Source organism: Physeter macrocephalus, chromosome 7, assembly GCF_002837175.3.
Source record: "Physeter macrocephalus isolate SW-GA chromosome 7, ASM283717v5, whole genome shotgun sequence".
NCBI lineage: Eukaryota > Metazoa > Chordata > Mammalia > Artiodactyla > Physeteridae > Physeter > Physeter macrocephalus.
Window position 1 is genome coordinate 127,140,777 of NC_041220.1, and position 22,678 is coordinate 127,163,454.

Genomic DNA, 22,678 nt, shown 5'->3' on the forward strand with positions numbered 1-22,678 from the left:
TTACCTCCATGTCAACTGATCGCTCAAAAATTACAAAAGTTTGTAATTTTTCTTGGCGCTCTTTTATGCTGTAGCCCTAGAAACTGAGAACTTCTCAAGGCTTGAGAAAGTTATACTGGATACAACAGAGCAACATACAGTGCTAGCGTCAGCATAATTTCTGGAAATTCTTCCTACAATACCAAAGAATTTTAAAGTACGTTTACTTTGTAAGTGCTAAAAATAGTGTCTAAAACATGGATAGCAGCTATTTATTGATGTTATTATGAGAAAGAATAAAATGCATAGGAAAACAAGATATTTACAATGTATATTTACTTAATATTCAGTACGTGTAAGCCTGAACTCACTCTCTAGCACAGGAGCTTTAGTATGTTCCAGGATGGTATGTCTCTCCTGTTGAAAGGCTGTCTTCCTCAGACACCACTCCCTTGGAAAGAGGTTTTGTGGGTGATAATATGGCAGTGGATCAGAGCATTAGCCGCATTTGATATGGTGTGACCACCACTCTTTTAAACACTTCTCTGCCCAACTTAATGTGCAGCAGGGTTGGGGAAAGAGGTGGCAGTAATACGTTAGCATAAATACTAGAGAGAGATTTCTCTTTCCCAGTGAAGTATTGTTGGTCTTGAATGAGTAGCTGAAGGAAGCTCTAGGGCTTCTAGCCTCTTCTCCTAGGCCCTCATCATGCTCATGATGGTCGATGCCTGTTGTGGAATAGCCTCTAAACTGGGGAAAGGCTTAATGACCTTTTGTCGTCCTTAATTCGGTTCTTTCTATGTCACCAAGTTGTCAAGCAGCAACTTTACCATGATGTCTAAACTTTTCAATTTTTAAAGTATAAATAGTCATACTAAGTTAATAGTAAGAGATTTTAGAAAAAAAAAATAGGTTAAGAAAACTGAGTCGAATTTTGCAAAGTAGTTTAGCTGAGTCAAGATTTATAAAAAATCCACATTGTGAGCCCTTAGGGAGTATTAAACAATGTTGGGTGATAGTATGGACCTCCATCTAGTTTGGAACGCTAGTGAAAGAAACTGATGTTTACTGGTTGCCTGCTATGAACCAGGAACCTTGCAGGGTCCTTATATGTACTTGTGTATTTATTTATTTATTTATTTATTTATTTTATTATTTTTTTTGTGGTATGTGGGCCTCCCTCTGTTGTGGCCTCTCCCGTTGCGGGGCACAGGCTCCGGACGCGCAGGCGCAGCGGCCATGGCTCACGGGCCCAGCCGCTCCGCGGCACGTGGGATCCTCCCAGACCGGGGCGCGAACTCGGTTCCCCTGCATCGGCAGGCGGACGCGCAACCACTGCGCCACAAGGGAAGCCCCTGTACTTGTGTATTTAATCCCTTGAGGTGGTCTTACTAGGTCTATTTTAAAGATGCAGTAACTGAGATTTGTAAAACTTTAACCAAGTTCCCCAGGTCACACAAATAGTAAGTGGCAAGCCAATCTTTCGTGAAAACCCATGCCTACAGTCCGTTTTTCTAGAATTCCAAGGTCTGAGCTGCTAGTGAAATAGATGAATTTGGTAAATCTATAGCCTTAGCTATTTAAGCAAATTCCCTATGGGTGCAATTATAAAGCAGCATTCCACTCAACACAGATATTTACATACTCATTCCCATCTGCCTCTCCTCTAATCAATCAACTAGCCTGGTCCTGGGATTCCTCCTCCATGAAATATATTAGATTGATCTTCTCCTCTCTATTGCAAAAGCTAAAATGCTATTCAGGCCCTTCAAACGTATCACTTGAATGGTTAACTGGTAAATTAATATACTGAACCACCACTTCCCTTACGTCATCCAGTGTCTCCCGGTTGCCAGCAAATAGGTCAAAACTCCTAAGGATGGCATTGAAGGATTTATATAATCTGTCTCCCTTTCTGTATTTATATAATTTATATAATCTGTCTCCTAATCTGACTGCCTTTTCAGAATCCTCTACCACCACCCCTATATTGGGACCCGGATCCACTGTTGCCAAGTGGTCTCCCTGCATCTCTACCTGGGCGTGATGCTGTTTCTCCTGCCTTTTCACTGCTTAATAAACTTGACCATTCTGACTCCAGTTCCGATCCTAGTTCTTTTCTAAAGCTACCCTATTTCTGAGGTCTAGAGGTCTTTCTTACTTAGGCCACCTCTTGTTAAACCAATCATTTGGCCATAACCACTTACTGCAAGGCATTGAGAAGAGAACCGGTTTGACTATGACCCTTTTACTTATTGTCTGTGTGACCTTTGGCAGGCCATTTAATATATAAGACTCAGTTTCCTTAAATATAAAATGGGTTATGGTTCGGAACTATCCCCATTTGACCTCCCACGGGGAAGCTTCTTTTCTTTATGGCTCAGTTCCTAAAGTTGTAACATGGAGATAATAAGAGTAACTAACAGAATTGGTGTGACAATTAACTGTGCATTAATCAGGATGAGTGAGGTTATTTTACCGGAAAAACCAAACCCAAATCTTAGTGTCTTTTTTTTTTTTTTTTTAAATTTATTTATTTTTGGCTGCATTGCGTCTTTGTTGCTACGCACGGGCTTTCTCTAGTTGCGGTGAGCAGGGGCTACTCTTCGCTGCGGTGCACAGGTTTCTCATTGCAGTGGCTTCTCTTGTTGCGGAGCCAGGCTCTAGGCATGCGGGCTTCAGTAGTTGTGGCACGCGGGCTCAGTAGTTGTGGCTCGCGGGCTCTAGAGCACGGGCTCTAGAACGCAGGCTCAGTAGTTGTGGCACATGGGCTTTGATGCTCTGCGTAATGTGGGATCTTCCCGGACCAGGGCTAGAACCCATGTCCCCTGCATTGGCAGGCGGATTCTTAACCACTGCGCCACCAGGGAAGCCCAATCTTAGTGTTTTAAAACCACAAAATTTTATTTCTTGCTCACACTCCGTGCCCATCTCAGGCTGGCAGGAACTCTGCTCTACAATGTTCGTATTCAGGGACCCTGAATGTTCATATTGCTGGAACTGTCACTAACTGGAATAGCACAGTCAATGTGGCAAGAGGAAGGGGATGGAGTGAGCTGTGCATTAGTTCTTAGAGCTGCTGCTCAGAAGTGATATGCATTTCAATAGCCAAAGCAAATCTCATGCCCCAGCTAACTTCAAAGAGGCAGGGAAGAACAATGCCACCAAGTGCTCAGAAGAACGAGGCCCAGAGTCATCTGGGAACGGCACTAACCGTGGTCTTACCTTGTGTCATGGGGCCATTTTCTTATGGTACCGTTCATGTTTTACCTGCCCTTCTGTGACATAGGCTCCTTGGTTTCAGAATGAGGGCTGTGCTTTCTGCCCTCCTTTCCCTACAATGATCAGCATAGATCCTCAGTACATGTTTCACTGAATAGAGGACTACTCCAAGTAGTTTCTCCCCAATGCTAGGGAGCATTTTAGGTTTTAAGTCCCAGGATTTGCTTTTGTATGACCAAAAGTCTTAGGTAGAACGACTTCCCTGGTGGCGCAGTGGTTAAGACTGCACGTTCCCAATGCAGGCGGCCCAGGTTCAATCCCTGGTCAGGGAACTAGATCCCACGTGCATGCTGCAACTGAGTTTGCATGCCACAACTAAGGAGCCTGCGTGCTTCAACTAAGACCTGGCACAACCAAATAAATTAAAAAAAAAAAAAAAGAAAGTCTTAGGTAGCATATGCGTAATGCAAAACCAAGGTGAGGTCTCTGAAAGACCTTACTGTCTCCTGCTATCTCTTTGCTTGAGCCATATGGAAATCTAGACTGCGGACTTGGTGCGTCAAGAGAAGTGCTCCTTTAAAACTTCACCTTCCTTTTCTAAAGAACCGTTGCCAAAGGCCAGGATTAATTTCTAATTTTCAGTTGAAATTTTCAGTTGAAGATCACCTGCTGGATAGTCTGAAGTCAAATTATCAACATCTTATTTGCTTTTTCTTTTCTAATTATGTAAGACATTTATATTTGTTATGGAAAAGTTAGCAAATATAGATGGACAAAAAGAAAAAAAACACCATAAAAGGGAAAATTACCCCAAAGAAAAACATCTTATTTCTCATCTTGAGTTAATATCTTTTAAACAAAACACCATATACTCTTTCATTGCTGTAGTGAATGTTTCTTACAACACTGATCAATTAACATACTGTGTTATAGTTTCTGTCACTACACTGTAAATTTACAGACAGTAAATTTACATCATAAGCTTGGCCTGATGTTTTCAAAGAAATTCCTTTTTATTAAACAAATTTTAAACAATACATAACAACTGTCTTTCTCTGACTTAGAATTACAAACCCCAGATGCAAGCATGGCTTTTTAAAAGTCACGAAAACAATCTTTAAGTAAACAAAATGAAGTGGGTCGCAAGGAAGCGGTTCCATGAGTCTGTGGCTTGATGTGCTCCAGGGATGAGAGAGGCATTCCTAAAAAATCAAGATGCTCTGAAAGAAATGGGCAAAGGGGCGTCTCCTCTCTTGTTGGGGCCCTTGACAGGGTGCCAAGGTTGGAAAATGAGTACTTTACTGCTGTCAGAGCCATTGGAGGAGCCCGAGACGCGGGAGTCCGTGTTCCAGGCATCCACTGCCTTTGGTCTATTTGATCAGCAACCTCAAACTGTAAGTCAGAGAGCTGGCTGGCCGCGGGGAGAAGAGGTGCTGGCGGGCGTTCCCTCTGATCTGACGCCATGATGCTTTTCTCCCATGGCCACCCTTGGATCAGAACGTCAGTGGGTAAATGGTGTGATCTTTTTGGGAAACTGGCTCCCTGTTCTCTCAGGGCCTCTTCCCTCTTCCAGGCCAGTGGGGAGAATTTACTGCCTTCAGTTCCTCTTAAAGAGGACACGTTGTGGGCTGGATTTGGGGGTACTAGTCTCAATGCGTAGACATCACACATTGGGACTGATTAAATCAACACAGAAATGGTATATTAAATGAAATGAAAATGTAAGCTGAGGGGCCTGGGTAAGATGACAACCAATATTTGTTTAATGCATTATAACATAGTGTCATTATTACTGTTGTTATTAACTCCGTCTTATAGACAAGGAAATTGAGGCAAGCAGAGGTTTAAGACTCTTGCCCCAAATTACATGAAAATGATTTCTAAGTTTCCTTGGAGCTCAGTATTACATGGTGAACGGTCTACATTTTCTTTCCTATAAACTCAACTAATGCCTTTCTCTCCTTCAAGGCCTGTATTTTCACCTCCACACCTTCTGTCTCCCCACAGCCCTGTGACTATGCCGTGAGTGTTAGTATCTGGGCCCCTTTGTTAGTATATTGTCCTTTCCCATTCTCCCTACTCTTTATTTGCTTAAATTCTATCTTTTTCTCAGCCTTCCCTGGTCCTTCCAGCCCACAGAGATCTCTGTTACCCGAAAAGCTCCTCTGGCATTTGTTAGCTGTTGTACTTCTTTAGGGCTTACCGAGTGCCTAGTAGTGGAAGTTATCTTTGTATAAGTTTATGTGCTAAACCCAAATCTACACTGTAAACTCCTACAAGGCAGAACAACCTTGCGTATAGCAAGCTTCAGTGAACACTAGTGCTTTATCTCATACTTTATGATGTACTTTTCCTCCTAGATAAATATACGTAGAGTACTGTAGATTCTGTAACCTCTGAAAGGAATGGCCATATGATTAACATCATTATTCATATTGACGTAGTCCATTCAGGAAGCAATCAGAGGAGACGCTAAATTGAAAACCTGAAGCTTGGGAAATATTTATCCTAGCTTCATGTTATTTAGTATTTCTTCAATAACTGAAAAGGATTTATGGATTTAATGGCATATACCAAGATTTAGAACTCCTGTACACTTTATTTTGTGCCATGTGCTTAAGCATCAGTGAATTGAAATCACGGACCAGAAAATCAAGCAACATATACTGTTCTGCTTCCTCGAAGTCAGGCTTCTCCCCTGGAGTTGAGCCCCTATTGAATGCTAACTCTATGTCCATTTCATCAAAGCCTTCTTCAATCCTTTTTTAGAGTCAAAAATAAAGATCTGGATAAAACCCAACTATCTGCAACTTAATCCTGTTGATTTCAAAACCCTTAGCACAAAAGGAAAATAAGGCTAAGTAACTTAAGGCACATGCATTCTGCATATGTTTTCTCCAAAGATACAGGGTCTCGGGTCTTAAAAGACTTAAGCCTGAAGTTTGCAACTTTGATAATAAAGGCTGTTTTGTGTTTCAACAGCGTCTGATGTTTAAAGATTAATCTGTCTCTAAATCCATCCTGAGGAGAGCCCAGATGTAGTAAATAGAGATGATTCAACCAACTTTATGGGGAAGGATTGGAATTTTGCCTCAAATCCTACCCTTCGGAGGCAGAAATCTCCAGTTTGGCAACATACATTGATAAAAATAAGTGAATATTTTCTAAATCTCCATTTCCCTTTGGTTTGTAAAGACAGTCTTAAAAGTAGTTAATTGCCAATAGGCAGATGATTAACAGGTGCTGCAAGGATTTGAATTAACAGATGAAAGGCAGCAAGAGGTAGGAACAGAGCCTGAAAAGAAAGGACAGATAGTGGATATTTTTCTGAAGAATACATAGCTGGGTTTTTTTTTTTTTTTTTTTTTTTGCTTTTCTTCCTTCAAACATACCAGTTCACAGGATAATCATCAGCACAGCCGTTTACATTTACATAATGCTTTACCACTGGCTTTCACAGATTTTTATTCCCAACAGAGCCTGAAAAGAAAGGACAGATAGTGGATATTTTTCTGAAGAATACATAGCTGGGTTTTTTTTTTTTTTTTTTTTTTTTGCTTTTCTTCCTTCAAACATACCAGTTCACAGGATAATCATCAGCACAGCCGTTTACATTTACATAATGCTTTACCACTGGCTTTCACAGATTTTTATTCCCACTTGATCAGAGGGTGCCTGCTTTGTGCTGAGTGCCTAATCTTGAAATAAATCATTTACTATATGAGGATTTAAACAGGTCTTTTGGATAAAAAATGCATTACATATTTATGAGCACTGATTTCAAGAATCATTTTGAAAGAACTATTGATGTTGCTTTATATTAGAAATCTGAACTTAATCCCAAATCATGTTTGTAAATCCCTCGGGGTCCATTTCCTCCGTGTAAGAGGAAAAACGTTTAGGTGCATGTCAGGAGTTTACGAACCTTCTGCCACTATTTTCATTCTATTGGGAAAATGAATTTTCCGAAATTAAAACGGCAGTCCATTTTTCGAGGCAATAATGATGATGATAATCATGCTAATAAAATGTAGGGGTTCTAATTCAGTACAGCAGGGGAGAGGAGATTATAGTCTGTTAAAACAGTCCTTTGATGTCTTCTGTGAAGAGGGATCCCAGAAATGGTTCTCAGTTTTATCATGCATTATTCCTTGAGTGTCCTTGAGTTATTTTTTTATTTAGAGGTTATTTGTAAGGGTTACTGCCACTAAACTAGTTGTTTCCTGTGTGATCAAATCCCCAAGAATCTAGGAGAAAAGACAATTGCATGTCACTGAAATTATTTTTTGAGCCCCTGGGAAGAGAAAGAAAAAATAGGATGATCATTGTTTACTGATTGCTACAGTTCAACTGCACTCAAAGATTTTGCCTTTTTAAGTTAAAAATAAAATTACTAGGGGAAGGCTTTTTTTTTTTTTTTTTCCCCTCTTTAAAGAAACAAGAGGAGAAAAAAAAAAAAGAAAAAAATGAAAGCAGGGGCCGCTTTGCAAGGCTACTGGTGCCTGAGTAGAATTGTTAACTGGTTCCCTCTCTCTGTGCTGGGCTGTCTGTATTCACTGTATCACAAGCTTGAAGCCAGACCTCATTTGACTGAGCCAAAAAATGGTCCTTTTGTTGCTGTTTTTTTCCCTAGTGTCATCTCTCATGGTTGCCTGGGCAACCAGTGTGTATCCTTTCAGCATAGGTTACTGGGCCCCAGGAAGGAAGTGCTCCAGTGCTGGCCTGCTATTTTTATAGAACCGTTACATAATACAATCTATTAAAACTTCCTCTTGGTGTTTTATTGCACAAAGGGGAAATTAAGTTTGATGACTCCTAAATGTTGGATGGAGGATGTCAGGTGACTTGGACTGTTTGGCTCAGGCCACAGAGCAACAATATTCCTATATGCAATTCAAGGAGAACCAATATACAAGCATGCCCTTGGCAATGATCGCCTGCCTGCGTATCACTGCAGGAAACTGAGCCCTCAGCTGCTCAGGGGTGCAAGTTTTGTCAAAATGCACAATGCCCCCTCTCTGGTAGGATGGCAGCGGACAATGAAACACTATTCACAGCTCAGGGCAAATGGGAATTTTAAAGGTGTAGCACATATGCTTTTTTTTTTTTTTTTTTTTTTTTTTTCGGTGCGCGGGCCTCTCACTGCTGTGGCCTCTCCCGTTGCGGAGCACAGGCTCCGGACGCGCAGGCGCAGCGGCCGTGGCTCACGGGCCCAGCCGCTCCGCGGCATGTGGGATCCTCCCGGACCGAACCCGCGTCCCCTGCATCGGCAGGCGGACTCTCAACCACTGCGCCACCAGGGAAGCCCAGCACATATGCTTTTAATAGGCGGGATGATTACTGGAAAAGAGAATTGGATTGAAAGGCAGAGGACCAGGATTCTCTTCCCAGAACTGCCACTTCGGCATTGCGTGAATGCACTGTGCGCACCGCTGTCCCCCCGTGGTCGGGTATGCCGCTGGGTCACTCTGAAGTGGTCCCAGGCAGGGGCATCAGGAGCGGGAAGGCACGATAGCTAACTAGCTTTTTTTTTTTTTTTTTTTTTTTTTGGTGGTATGCGGGCCTTCCTCTGTTGTGGCCTCTCCCGTTGCGGAGCACAGGCTCCGGACGCGCAGGCTCAGCGGCCATGGCTCATGGGCCCAGCCGCTCCGCGGCATGTGGGATCCTCCCAGACCGGGGCGCGAACCCGGTTCCCCTGCACCGGCAGGCGGACGCGCAACCACTGCGCCACCAGGGAAGCCTGCTAACTGGCTTTTTAGTGGAGAGCACTGAAGGCCACAGAGCCCTTTTGCATTGGCAACACGACTTCGGGGATTCTCCACTTGCTACAGGACCTATAATAGGGTTTGCAAGCTCATAACTCTTCCCCCCGACACAGCTTACTTAGGGGTTACAGTTGACTACCAGTCGGAATTAAAGCAGGTCCAAGTGCATAGTGGGATCAGAAGACCTGTCCTGATCTTTCCATTCCTGGAGCGGAAAGGAACCCTTTAACCCCCGGGAGAGACTAATGGCCACAAGTGACCTGAGACTGGGGTTCCTCGGCCCAGAGAGGATCTGAGCTGGGCACTTTCCCCTGTCTCTTCAAAATCTTCCTCTGAGGCTTTCTTCACTCCCATCACCTCAACTACAACTTGAGGCGCCCGACTCTTAAATCGGTGTCTCCAGCCTGCTTTCCTTCCGGGCTCGTCTGTCCTGTATTCCCAGCTGCCTGATGGAGATCTTTTTCTGGCTGTCTCACTTTACCTTGAGCTCAACCTAGCTAAGGTGAAACACAAACCTTTTGTTTCCCAACCCAGGACCCTTGCTGTCCCCCTGGTTTCCCTGAGTAGCTGATTTCAGAGAATGTGAAATGTTGCTGATCATCTAGTCCAATCTTTTCATTAATTAGATGAAGCAGATGAGGCTGAAGAGGTTAAGTGATTTGTTCAAGGTTACCCAGGGAGTTGAGAACAGAGGGGAGACCTCTGCGTGCTGGATTCCCACTCCCTTGCACCCGGGCTTGATGTCTCTAGGAATTTTGAGCCCTCTTCCTTCACCGGGTCTTATCAGTCTTTCTTTCGTGATCTCTCATAATCCAGTCTTTATTTCCCATTTCCACACCTGCCACCATAACTGAGGTTCTTGTTTGCCTCAGACTTGGACTATTTTAGTTTCCTAATGGGTTTGCTGCCTTTAATCTCTACCCCTTGAGTCAATATTGTATTTGACCTCTGGAAAAACCTCACAACTTTATCATGTCACTTTATTATGCAGACACTTTTGCCTGTTTACATTCAAGCCTGAATTTAACTCTCCATAATCTGACCCTCCCACCCCCAGCTTGCATTTGTAGCTTTATCATCCATCCCAATCAGTGGCCCTCTGTTCAGTAAGGTTTATTTTATTGGCCATCTTTTTTTCCCACAGGTCAGAGATTCCTGGACTGTTTTCCTTTTCTCATGTTATTGCTTCAGACAGGATGATCTCTGATGAAGTATTCCCAGCACTATTCTCTAGGGCTTCCGGAAAATCGAAAAGGATATGGAGCTGATAGAATCGTAATGAATATTTCGCTCAGAACTTCAGTCCCTCATTCAGAACACTTCACTGAGTGTCTCCATTATGCTCAAGCAGTAACCAAGCAAGATGCAGCCCCTGCTGCGTGGGAGCTTATTAAGAGCAGAAGGTAGGCGTTACAGAAAAATTACATAGCCATTAAATACATGATCACACAAAGAGCTAATTTATCACAAATGCTTTAAGGGCTCTGGACCCTAAGTGAGAGTGCAGGAGAGCAAAGAATGGCGGAGGGTGGGGGTGGAGGTGAGGGCAGGGCAGCCTGGTATTTAATATAGTCTGAGAGGCAAAGGAGAATTTTCTGAGGAAGTGACAAGAGGGCTTGGAGAAGGCAAGGGAGTGGTAAGGGGGAAGGAAAGGTACATCCAGGCTGAGGGAACAGGGTGGTGAAAGCCTCTAGAAGCAAGGATCTAGATGCTGTGCGGCACCTGAGAAAAGGGCTGGAAGGCTGAGCCCTGAGACTCTGGGGGAAATTATATATACTGTATATACAAAAAGTTTTGGGAAGCCCCGCATGATAGCACTCCATCTCTCTGTAGGCTTTACAGTCTATAATAAGTCAAATTCTTTTGTTTTTAGGGGAATCCTTCCATGCGGTAAAATTTCTGCTCAGAGAAGTACACAAATAATTGTGCATAAGTAACAGTGTTTACTTTCTTTGTTTTAAAGATATAATGATTTAGGGGATTGGGTTGAGCTTTCCTCAAACCCCTGGCTTGGGCAGTAAAGTTACATTTCTTATGGTTTCTTATCCTAGGAATTTGACCTTATTTTTCCTTTGGGAAGACGTTTCTTTAAAAGTGTAAACTCAATTTCATTAAATAGCTGGTTCACTCTAGAACAGTGGACTCAGGGAACTTCTAATTGTTTAACTTATATTCATTAAAATAAGAAAACATGGCCCCTTAGATAAGGTGATGAAAGCAACCTTTTATTTCTATAAATTCAATTGAGTAATAGAAGAAAGTATAAGATACAGGAAAGGTAGGGGTTTAAAACTTGAAGATATTATTTAAAATTTTTTTTTCTTAAAAACTTTGACCTAAAAAAGCTGCTCTGTGTAGAAGGGGAAAATAATAGAGCTGGAATGCTGTACGTGACTCTGTTCTATTAATGTAAACAGGAAGGATGGAGAACATTTTCATTTTTTCTTTCCCTTTGGCAAGCTCTCAGCTCAGCTTCCTATGGGTGGAAATGGGCAATAAATAGCAGGGTATCCAGTGGCCTCTTTCTAGGCCTCCTGGTTACTAGCATTGGCAAGAACTTCACTCCCCTTTTCTTTCTTCTTATTTTTAGAGTGTTGACTTTTTTCTTTCTCAGGGTTGAGGGTAAGGCAAGGGCCTGTCATTATCAGAGAGTGAGGTGAACCACAGAGACTGGTTTCCCAGGAATCGGCACCCAGCTGCCAACCTGGTGGGTCAGTCATCATCTTTAGTACCGCGGGTGGTTTTCCTGTGAAAGTGAGACTTCCTTTAAATCACACACACACACACACACACACACACACACACACACACACACACACACGAGTGGTATGCATCCCCCCCCCCGACCCCTCCATCTGTTAATCTGAGAAAATATACCTCTTGTCCTATTCTCTTCTGCAAAGAATTCTCTCTGAGTTGAACTGTAAGCAAAATGCTAAGTAATTTCTGAAGATGAGAAATCATTACATTTTTTTTTCTTGTGTTTCATGGTGAGCCACCAAATACTTTTCTGTGGCTTTGACTAAAGGACAGGATTTCCCTTCTACTAATGAGAAGAAAAAGTAACCTCTGGTTTTAAAAAGGCTTTGGAATTCTTGAAAGAAATTGTTGCAATATTGGACATTTCAGCCAGCCTAAGCTATCTGGGGAGGTCAAAGGTGGAGAAACGACAAGAATGAGAATAGTTTTCTGGTTGACGACAGTCAAACTTTAACAATCTTTAGGTGTAATCCAGTTACACTTAAATATAGCGTTGCTAGAAGGATACACCAAAAATATGGTAGAGTTACGATGCTTTGTTCTCATTGGCAGAAAAGAGAACTTTATCTTTGTGGGGTACTTCTTCATTTGGGGGCAGGCGCTTTGTTTTCAGGCAAACTGGGCAGAGTCCACTCATCCGTTTTCTTTTTCAAGTTAAAATGCAACAGCCCTTTTTCAATGACCTTGGATTCTGTAACTAAATGTGCACCTGTAGGGCCTGGCAGCTTGAGCTTGATTTTTCTCATCTCCTGGCTGGAGGGCCATTGCTTCCTCAGTTATGTCTCCCAGCTGCTAGTTCAGTCTTATGGGGTATTTGAAGATCATCTGAGAAGCTGCAGTAGAGAGCTGTGAAATAATTAAATATTTGACATTTTGGTGGGCCCAGAGGTGAAGAATGTGTTTTCCTGTCCAGGTAGGAACATGATCGTTTTACATGGAGGTGACAGGATATGACGCCTCTGCCTTCTGGGGGCTGGGAGTTGTAGTTTAATGGGCGTCTGGTATTATGTTTTAAAATACCACTGTCATTTGAGCCCCTCATGTTTTAAAAATGTCTGGTTTTTCATAAGAGAAATTATAAAGTTGCATCACTGAATTCATATGATTGTTTGGGGACAGGGCACTCAGGCTGACTATTAGGGCCCCCAGTTTTATGTCCTTTGTGATTGCATCACTCCTCAGAGTATGGTAAGAATGACTTTATGTACTTTCTTTCTGGCTACTTCTTTGTAGGCTGCTTGTTAAGACAAACAAGAAAAGGAAAATTTTATAGGAATTTTGCTTCTTTGACTTCTATTGGTAACATTAATAGTTGTCTGAGATTGACAACGAATTCTAAGACCAGCAACCAGTTCTCCAAAGCCTCACACTTTTACAGGCCTCTTTCAGTTTTACAAATAAGATGATCAGTGCTTTGGGGCATTAGCGGAATAAGATGACACAAGAATTTTAACTACCATTAATTTCATCATTGGAGGTAGATCTAAAGTCGCAGAACTTCAGGCCTGGACGTTACTTTAAAGGTTTTGTCCAATTTCTTGTTATACAGATAAAGGAATAGGAAAATGAAGTGCCTCAGATAAAGCCACGTGGTCCTTATGAATGCCCGGTTGCAGGCTAGCTGTCATATTGGAACCCACGTTGTACCATGGTGACCACTTCCTATGCAGTCTCACAGAAGCCTGGCACCTGGCCAGGTGTTTTATATACATAGTGGCTTCGAGAGAGTACAAGCTTGAATCCTTGTACTAACACTAACCTCCTTAAACCTCATTTTTTTAGCTGTAAAATGGTGATAATAGTAGTCTCTACCTCTTATGGAGATTAAATCAGGTAATCTATGTAAAAATTTAGCCCATAGTAAGTACCCTATAAATGTTAGTTGTTATTATTATTAGGCTCAATTTCATTAATCATTTAAAATATTTTTAAACCATTGTGTTATAAATTCTACCTATCAAAACTAGTAAGCTATTATACTTTCACCCCCTTCATCTAATATGCTTGTTCAATGTCTACTGTGTGTAAGACACTGCTGGGTCTTTTGTAAAACAGAAATACAAATAAGAAATAATCCCTGCCCTCTAAGGGTCTTTGTGTATGTGTGTACATGTGTGTATGTACGTGTGCGTATGTATGCATGTGTGTATGCGAGTGTATATATGTGTGTATATGTGTGCATATGTGTGTGTATATGTATGTGTGTTATGTGTGTATGTGTGTATGTGTATGGGAGAATGTAAGTAACACGGAATGGGGGTAAAAGATGGTAGAAGTTAAGTTTGGTGATATGATACATTATCTTGCTCTGTGTCTATCCTTCCTGATATTGGCATATCATTTCTATTTGTTGTTTATGAGCTTGTCTCCCAGCAACTTCACTGTATCTTTACAACTTCCAATGACTTCTTAAACTCTTGGTCTCCCCCTAACAGAGCCTAATCCCACTACACTCAGGAAGACTGCTAAGACCATCAACTGCCCCCCTCTCCATCCCCACCTAAACAGTCTGCAGTTTTTACATGCATGTAGGAGCAAGATTACCTATTGGACATTAACATTTGTAATATTTCTGAGAACATGATTGCCTGGGGATAAGGGGAGATTTTTCTTACTGAAAACTTTTACCACATTTTTTTCTCAAAGCTTCTCTACCACAGAGTCACAAAGAGCAGAAATATCCCTCCTTCTATGGAATCTTCGGTCATCCACCAGTATTTCCACCCATTCTAGGGCTGTGATTTCTCATTAGGTGGAGGTTATCCTGTCTTGTGTAAATACATACTGAATTCTCACCCTTTTATCTTGAGTACTATCTGCTGTTCTGTTACCTGTAGTTTTCTTTTTCTCGCTGTTAAAAATACCTGGGTCTCTTTTGTCTTCAAGAAGGTACCAAGTAATCTCCACACTATCTTATTTATAATGTCATCTCATTAAGAAAGAAAAAAGCATATTTATCTCCCTCCTAAGAGTAAGCTCATGGAATGCATGTATACATTTTATACCTACATATTTCCCTACTATCCAGCCTCCATACCCCCAGCTTTTACAGTCTGCCATTTGACAGAAATCCTTTATACCATGGTCATCTTTTGTCTGTGCCCGAAGTTCTTGCTTCTGATTTTACCTTTAGAAATGTTAATCACTTCTGGCCTAACATTAGTGATGGCAGAGTTTCTTATTTATCCTCACATGTTACTGATTTCTTTATCTCTTCAAACTGTGAGTATCCCTGGCCATCCTCTTTGTTTTCTACCCTAGGAAATACAACGTCGGACACGGCTTCAAGTTATCTGCCATGTCTAGGTGACTCATAAATCCATATATGCAGCTCTTCCTGTAACAGACATATATCCAGAGTAATCCACTGTTACCAGAAACCTCGCCATTTGGATATCTCAAAACCTTTGGTTGCACCATGCAACCAAAGTAGATAAAAAACGGTCAAGGAACGATTTTATATGATTCAACCTAATAGTTATGTCCCGAAACTGAAGTTACTGCTTTCTCCCAACCTTCATTTCCTCCAGCCAGCCCCTTACTCCCATTGCAGTTCTGGACGCTTGGTTGCCAGGTTTGTTACATTGGAGACACGGGTATAGCAGCAGCACTCTCTTTCATCTGTCTCTCTGTTTCTCCTCCGTTTCCCCTGCAAGCAAGAAGGCTTATAGCTGTTCTCTGGTTTTTTTCTTCTTCGTAACCACGTTATCCCCGGAGTGCCATAAGGAAGTTTGCACACCCCTTTGTATAACCTGATTTATGCCCGGGAGCGCTGATTCTTGGGTAATATGGGTTTGTTTATTGTCACTTCTTTGGAGGGTCCTTTGTATCTCTTGTTCGAAGTTAAAAATACTTGTGATTAGATACAAGGTTCTTTCTTGCTCAATTTTTCAGCATAGGTCTACTACTCTACCCTGGGTCTATTATTTTAGTATAATAAACCACAGTTAAATTTCAGTAAGCTTCAGTTTTCTAATCTCTAAATTGAGACTAATAATATTAACAGTCTCATAAGGTAGTGGCTGAATTAATTTAATACATACAAATCACTTAGAACAGTGCCTGGGACATAGTAAGCCCTTTTAAAATGTAAATTATGCTGAAAAAAAATGAGAAGATTCATTATCATGTGATGGGGTCAAATTTCTTTTGCTGTTTTCTATGTTTCTGCAAAACCAAAACATAACAAAACCACACTCAAACTCCACAGCTTTTAAAGGAGTTATGTTTAGTTCTGGGTCTGTAAAAGAGCTTTTGGTTAATTCTTACTTGTCTTGATTCAATTTCATCCTCCTTAACTGTAGTGCTTTTTAATGATGGTTAAAAAAAAAAAAAGCTAAAAATAAAATCACGTACTCTTTAGGAGGTATTTAATATCAAATGTTCTATTAAAGGGTTGCTATGAAGAAAATCTTTTGGTAAAGGTGATTCTCAAACTTTAGTTTGCTGAAATGGCCTAAGAAATAGAGTAAGGAATTTGCGCTGCGGTAATATCTTTGAAGTCTGGTCGCCTGCCTTTAATTTTGCAGTAAGCGCCTAATCTCATTAGATTTCATACACTCAGTGTTTGCACTTGCACAAAAGCTGTCCAAACAAAGCCAAAATGTTGACACCACCGTCCTCTGATGGCATTTAGAATGAATATATTAAACACACTTGCACTAGCCTTGCATTAAGCTAAGAAATAAATTTTGAACTTTGAACTCAGCAGGATAAAAAAGCTTTACTTGATAGCCGAGCAATTGTGTTGTGGTATGGTATAGGGAATTCACTGTGTTGTTCAGAGTCCAAACTTGCAAACATTCTCTACATACAGTAGGCACTGCACAAGTAAAGAATTAAAGTAAGGAACAGTCCTCAAATCCTGTTGTTAGGGACCTAAATGGAAAGTAAAGTGGGCTGGTGGATTTGCTTTGAAAATCACTGAATAAACCTTGATTAAATTCACTTCAGAGAAGGACTCAAAATGAAAGAATATCTTTTAGTTAGTGTGTGAGAGTATGTCTATTCAATTCACCTTGCTAATTTACACGTTTAGAAATTCTCTTTAAAAATCTGGCAATCTTATCTTTTTATTGAAGGTTTAGAAGCTGACGACTGTAAAGAGGGCTCACATAAGACTTGTTTGTCCCTTTAAATAGAATGAAGATAGCAGCAAGGCTGGAATTGAGAATTAACTAAATCTAATGCCTAGGGGTATTTAATGGTTTCTAACTAGATAGTACCCAAAAGAAATAGATTTCCCTGTAAAACATGTATAAATGTTTATAAACCTATGTACCTGGAACATGGCCATCAATTAGGAAGCAGGTGCCAGCAATGCTTGATCAAGGAAAATAGTTATCATAAAGTTCACATATTAAAATTTGTGCATGTTCCTTACTAAGAATCTCATAGTTGCTTAGTCCAATTGCTTTCACTCTTACTTGACATGGTTTTTGGCTTGGGTATTTGCTTTTGGCTTATATTAAGGGCTTTTTAAAAGAAACACTATTTGAAATGTATTTTACTAGCAACTGTCAGAATACCATTGAAGACATTATCTATTCTATCTTACATCATCCTTATTATGAACACTATGAAAAAAATTCTCTTCGGCCTTCATGTCAAGAATGGTAGCATTATTTTAAATAGCTGGCTTGTTTTTACTTTCTGATGTTTGTGAACCTTTAACTAATTGATCACCTTTCCATCCTTGCTTTTGCTTCCAGGAAGCTTAGAGCTCTACTTGCTACCTAGTGCCAGCAATTGTAAGGCAATCAATCTGTGCATGTTACTGACTCTTGGCTTTATTATTTGCCTATTCTTATTTTCCTTTTGTTCAAATTCCCACATGCCGCGGAGCGGCTGGGCCCGTGAAAGCTGTTACAAATCCTTTGTAGAAAGAGCTATGTATACACACATTCATAAATTCATTAGTACATTCACAGATTCATGCTTGTGGCATCAATGGTTTTATGGTTTTCAAAACCACAGCAAATTAGAAGCTGGAAGTTAGAAGGTGAGGGATGACTGCTAGAGAAAGAACAGTAAGAATGTCGACTGATAAGCTCCATTGAGGACACCAGAAAACTGTGACAAGAGACAGGTGTGCGAACTCAAAAACACAACTGTCCAAGACCATGCAAGGTAGGGCTGAAATACCCCGTGTGTCTCTCTAATCCAAGAATTGGTAATATGCTGCAATTCTGCACATATTGTTATAAACTGACCTCAGTAATAAGATAAGATTGTAGTATATTCCACATACTTTGTCTAACAAGGCAGTGTTCTGCTTACTATCCTTTAAAAAGATGTACCGAAAAAAATTGGGTCTCCTTCAAGGACTGAACTTCAGTTACTGAGAAAACTAACTCAGCCAAAACCCTCTCTTCTCAGTGAGGCTGAATTAAGGTGTTCTTGTAAAATCACCACATGCGAAATATCTATTGCATGATCAGGTTTGAAATTAGTACTTTTATTTCTGAACAAACCACTGCAATCAGCATATTCAAGAAGCTGGTCTGCTGTGTTGCATCACCTGAACTGACCTGCTGTCAAGGACAGCCTGGGCTCACTGAGGGTGAGAATAGGAGGATGATCCATCACCCATGAAGGGGAAGTTTAGTTACAAGCGCTGAGACGGAATTTGATTCAGATGTAAGTTGGATAATAGCAAGCTAATATCTCTTTGGCTCCACTACCTTTTCTTCTCATAAGATGCCAGAAGGTCCTTAGCTCCCCGGCCTGCAAAGGGGGAGGGTGGGTTGCAGTGAGAGACAAAGATATTTGATTCTCCTTGTAAATGCAAAAAGGCAGTAGAGCTATTTCCTGAGCTCACGTGGTACAGTGTTTAAAAGGATGGACTCTGGAGCAGAATTCTCGGGTTTAAATCTTGGTTCCGCTACTCACTTGCTACGTAACTTCTCTGTGTCGTTAAAGCTCTGTGTCATCGGCTTCAAAATGGGGCCAGTAATATCCCATTACGGAAAGGGTTGTCGTGAGAGTTACTATAAATAAAGTGCTTAAAACAGCACCTCACGATGTTCAATATATTATATGCTATATAAATGCAAATATTAAAAATGACTGTTAGTTAATTATTAAATAATACTAAATATTATCGTTGAAGTCAGAAGAAGGGAGAAATTTATTCCACTTCTAAGGTAGAAGAAATTGCCCTTTCTCTTCACATTACATTTGCAAATGTTTGCGAATGTCTTTATTTTATTCTATTTACATGCCACTGAAAACACTTAAAAGACAGTGAAGTGTGGAGGCATGGATTTGAGTCTTGGCAGAAAAAGGTTTGGGGGCTATTAAGAATAATTCCATGTAGTCAACCATAGATCTTACTTTTTAAAAAGTTTATTTTAAATGTGGCTTTAATCTCATTTTAAAAGTAACAGAACCATGATACAAAAATTTGTCTGTTCTTTACTCAGTTCAATCACATGAACAAAACCACCACTATGGAATAAACTATATATGGTGTATTTCCTTCCATCCAGCCTCTTTTGTGTATGGGCATGTATGGGTATGTGTATGTGTTAGTAACAGTGACTCTCAAGCTACTTTTTCCTGCCATACTTAATGGATGTTTGCTTAACCATGTTCTAAATATTCCTATAAGCATTTCCTAACATGTTGACTATATTCTACCTCTTCACTGAAATAGAAGTAAAATCATTTGTAAATCTGAATATCTTAATAGATTACTTGCAACATCAACTGAATGGGCGAGTTTGTATTCTGTCTTTTCATCTAATATTATTTATAAGAATTTTCCATGTAATTATGTGTTCTAGAAATTGTTATTTTGAAAGTATTTCAAGCATACACACACACACACACACACACAATAAATGTTAGTTGTTATTATTATTAGGCTCAATTTCATTAATCATTTAAAATATTTTTAAACCATTGTGTTATAAATTCTACCTATCAAAACTAGTAAGCTATTATACTTTCACCCCCTTCATCTAATATGCTTGTTCAATGTCTACTGTGTGTAAGACACTGCTGGGTCTTTTGTAAAACAGAAATACAAATAAGAAATAATCCCTGCCCTCTAAGGGTCTTTGTGTATGTGTGTACATGTGTGTATGTACGTGTGCGTATGTATGCATGTGTGTATGCGAGTGTATATATGTGTGTATATGTGTGCATATGTGTGTGTATATGTATGTGTGTTATGTGTGTATGTGTGTATGTGTATGGGAGAATGTAAGTAACACGGAATGGGGGTAAAAGATGGTAGAAGTTAAGTTTGGTGATATGATACATTATCTTGCTCTGTGTCTATCCTTCCTGATATTGGCATATCATTTCTATTTGTTGTTTATGAGCTTGTCTCCCAGCAACTTCACTGTATCTTTACAACTTCCAATGACTTCTTAAACTCTTGGTCTCCCCCTAACAGAGCCTAATCCCACTACACTCAGGAAGACTGCTAAGACCATCAACTGCCCCCCTCTCCATCCCCACCTAAACAGTCTGCAGTTTTTACATGCATGTAGGAGCAAGATTACCTATTGGACATTAACATTTGTAATATTTCTGAGAACATGATTGCCTGGGGATAAGGGGAGATTTTTCTTACTGAAAACTTTTACCACATTTTTTTCTCAAAGCTTCTCTACCACAGAGTCACAAAGAGCAGAAATATCCCTCCTTCTATGGAATCTTCGGTCATCCACCAGTATTTCCACCCATTCTAGGGCTGTGATTTCTCATTAGGTGGAGGTTATCCTGTCTTGTGTAAATACATACTGAATTCTCACCCTTTTATCTTGAGTACTATCTGCTGTTCTGTTACCTGTAGTTTTCTTTTTCTCGCTGTTAAAAATACCTGGGTCTCTTTTGTCTTCAAGAAGGTACCAAGTAATCTCCACACTATCTTATTTATAATGTCATCTCATTAAGAAAGAAAAAAGCATATTTATCTCCCTCCTAAGAGTAAGCTCATGGAATGCATGTATACATTTTATACCTACATATTTCCCTACTATCCAGCCTCCATACCCCCAGCTTTTACAGTCTGCCATTTGACAGAAATCCTTTATACCATGGTCATCTTTTGTCTGTGCCCGAAGTTCTTGCTTCTGATTTTACCTTTAGAAATGTTAATCACTTCTGGCCTAACATTAGTGATGGCAGAGTTTCTTATTTATCCTCACATGTTACTGATTTCTTTCTCTCTTCAAACTGTGAGTATCCCTGGCCATCCTCTTTGTTTTCTACCCTAGGAAATACAACGTCGGACACGGCTTCAAGTTATCTGCCATGTCTAGGTGACTCATAAATCCATATATGCAGCTCTTCCTGTAACAGACATATATCCAGAGTAATCCACTGTTACCAGAAACCTCGCCATTTGGATATCTCAAAACCTTTGGTTGCACCATGCAACCAAAGTAGATAAAAAACGGTCAAGGAACGATTTTATATGATTCAACCTAATAGTTATGTCCCGAAACTGAAGTTACTGCTTTCTCCCAACCTTCATTTCCTCCAGCCAGCCCCTTACTCCCATTGCAGTTCTGGACGCTTGGTTGCCAGGTTTGTTACATTGGAGACACGGGTATAGCAGCAGCACTCTCTTTCATCTGTCTCTCTGTTTCTCCTCCGTTTCCCCTGCAAGCAAGAAGGCTTATAGCTGTTCTCTGGTTTTTTTCTTCTTCGTAACCACGTTATCCCCGGAGTGCCATAAGGAAGTTTGCACACCCCTTTGTATAACCTGATTTATGCCCGGGAGCGCTGATTCTTGGGTAATATGGGTTTGTTTATTGTCACTTCTTTGGAGGGTCCTTTGTATCTCTTGTTCGAAGTTAAAAATACTTGTGATTAGATACAAGGTTCTTTCTTGCTCAATTTTTCAGCATAGGTCTACTACTCTACCCTGGGTCTATTATTTTAGTATAATAAACCACAGTTAAATTTCAGTAAGCTTCAGTTTTCTAATCTCTAAATTGAGACTAATAATATTAACAGTCTCATAAGGTAGTGGCTGAATTAATTTAATACATACAAATCACTTAGAACAGTGCCTGGGACATAGTAAGCCCTTTTAAAATGTAAATTATGCTGAAAAAAAATGAGAAGATTCATTATCATGTGATGGGGTCAAATTTCTTTTGCTGTTTTCTATGTTTCTGCAAAACCAAAACATAACAAAACCACACTCAAACTCCACAGCTTTTAAAGGAGTTATGTTTAGTTCTGGGTCTGTAAAAGAGCTTTTGGTTAATTCTTACTTGTCTTGATTCAATTTCATCCTCCTTAACTGTAGTGCTTTTTAATGATGGTTAAAAAAAAAAAAAGCTAAAAATAAAATCACGTACTCTTTAGGAGGTATTTAATATCAAATGTTCTATTAAAGGGTTGCTATGAAGAAAATCTTTTGGTAAAGGTGATTCTCAAACTTTAGTTTGCTGAAATGGCCTAAGAAATAGAGTAAGGAATTTGCGCTGCGGTAATATCTTTGAAGTCTGGTCGCCTGCCTTTAATTTTGCAGTAAGCGCCTAATCTCATTAGATTTCATACACTCAGTGTTTGCACTTGCACAAAAGCTGTCCAAACAAAGCCAAAATGTTGACACCACCGTCCTCTGATGGCATTTAGAATGAATATATTAAACACACTTGCACTAGCCTTGCATTAAGCTAAGAAATAAATTTTGAACTTTGAACTCAGCAGGATAAAAAAGCTTTACTTGATAGCCGAGCAATTGTGTTGTGGTATGGTATAGGGAATTCACTGTGTTGTTCAGAGTCCAAACTTGCAAACATTCTCTACATACAGTAGGCACTGCACAAGTAAAGAATTAAAGTAAGGAACAGTCCTCAAATCCTGTTGTTAGGGACCTAAATGGAAAGTAAAGTGGGCTGGTGGATTTGCTTTGAAAATCACTGAATAAACCTTGATTAAATTCACTTCAGAGAAGGACTCAAAATGAAAGAATATCTTTT

The 22,678-nt window shown here is 40.2% G+C and overlaps 1 protein-coding gene across 39 annotated transcripts in view; it reads left to right on the plus strand.

Annotated features, from left to right (window-relative positions):
- The window catches only part of LOC114486617 (uncharacterized), a 323,771-nt gene that overhangs the window by 39,649 nt on the left and 261,444 nt on the right, over positions 1 to 22,678 (plus strand). For 9 of the 39 annotated variants that reach the window (XR_008617906.1, XR_008617904.1, XM_055086212.1 and 6 more), the window contains exon 4: positions 10,111 to 10,369. The exons of the other annotated variants lie outside the window; for them this stretch is intronic. Coding sequence is in view for 7 of the 9 variants with exons in the window: in XM_055086212.1 (XP_054942187.1) it covers positions 10,173 to 10,369 (197 nt within the window). In the remaining 2 variants the exon portion in view is untranslated. The remainder of the gene's footprint in view (positions 1 to 10,110; positions 10,370 to 22,678) is intronic. 39 annotated transcript variants of the gene reach the window in all.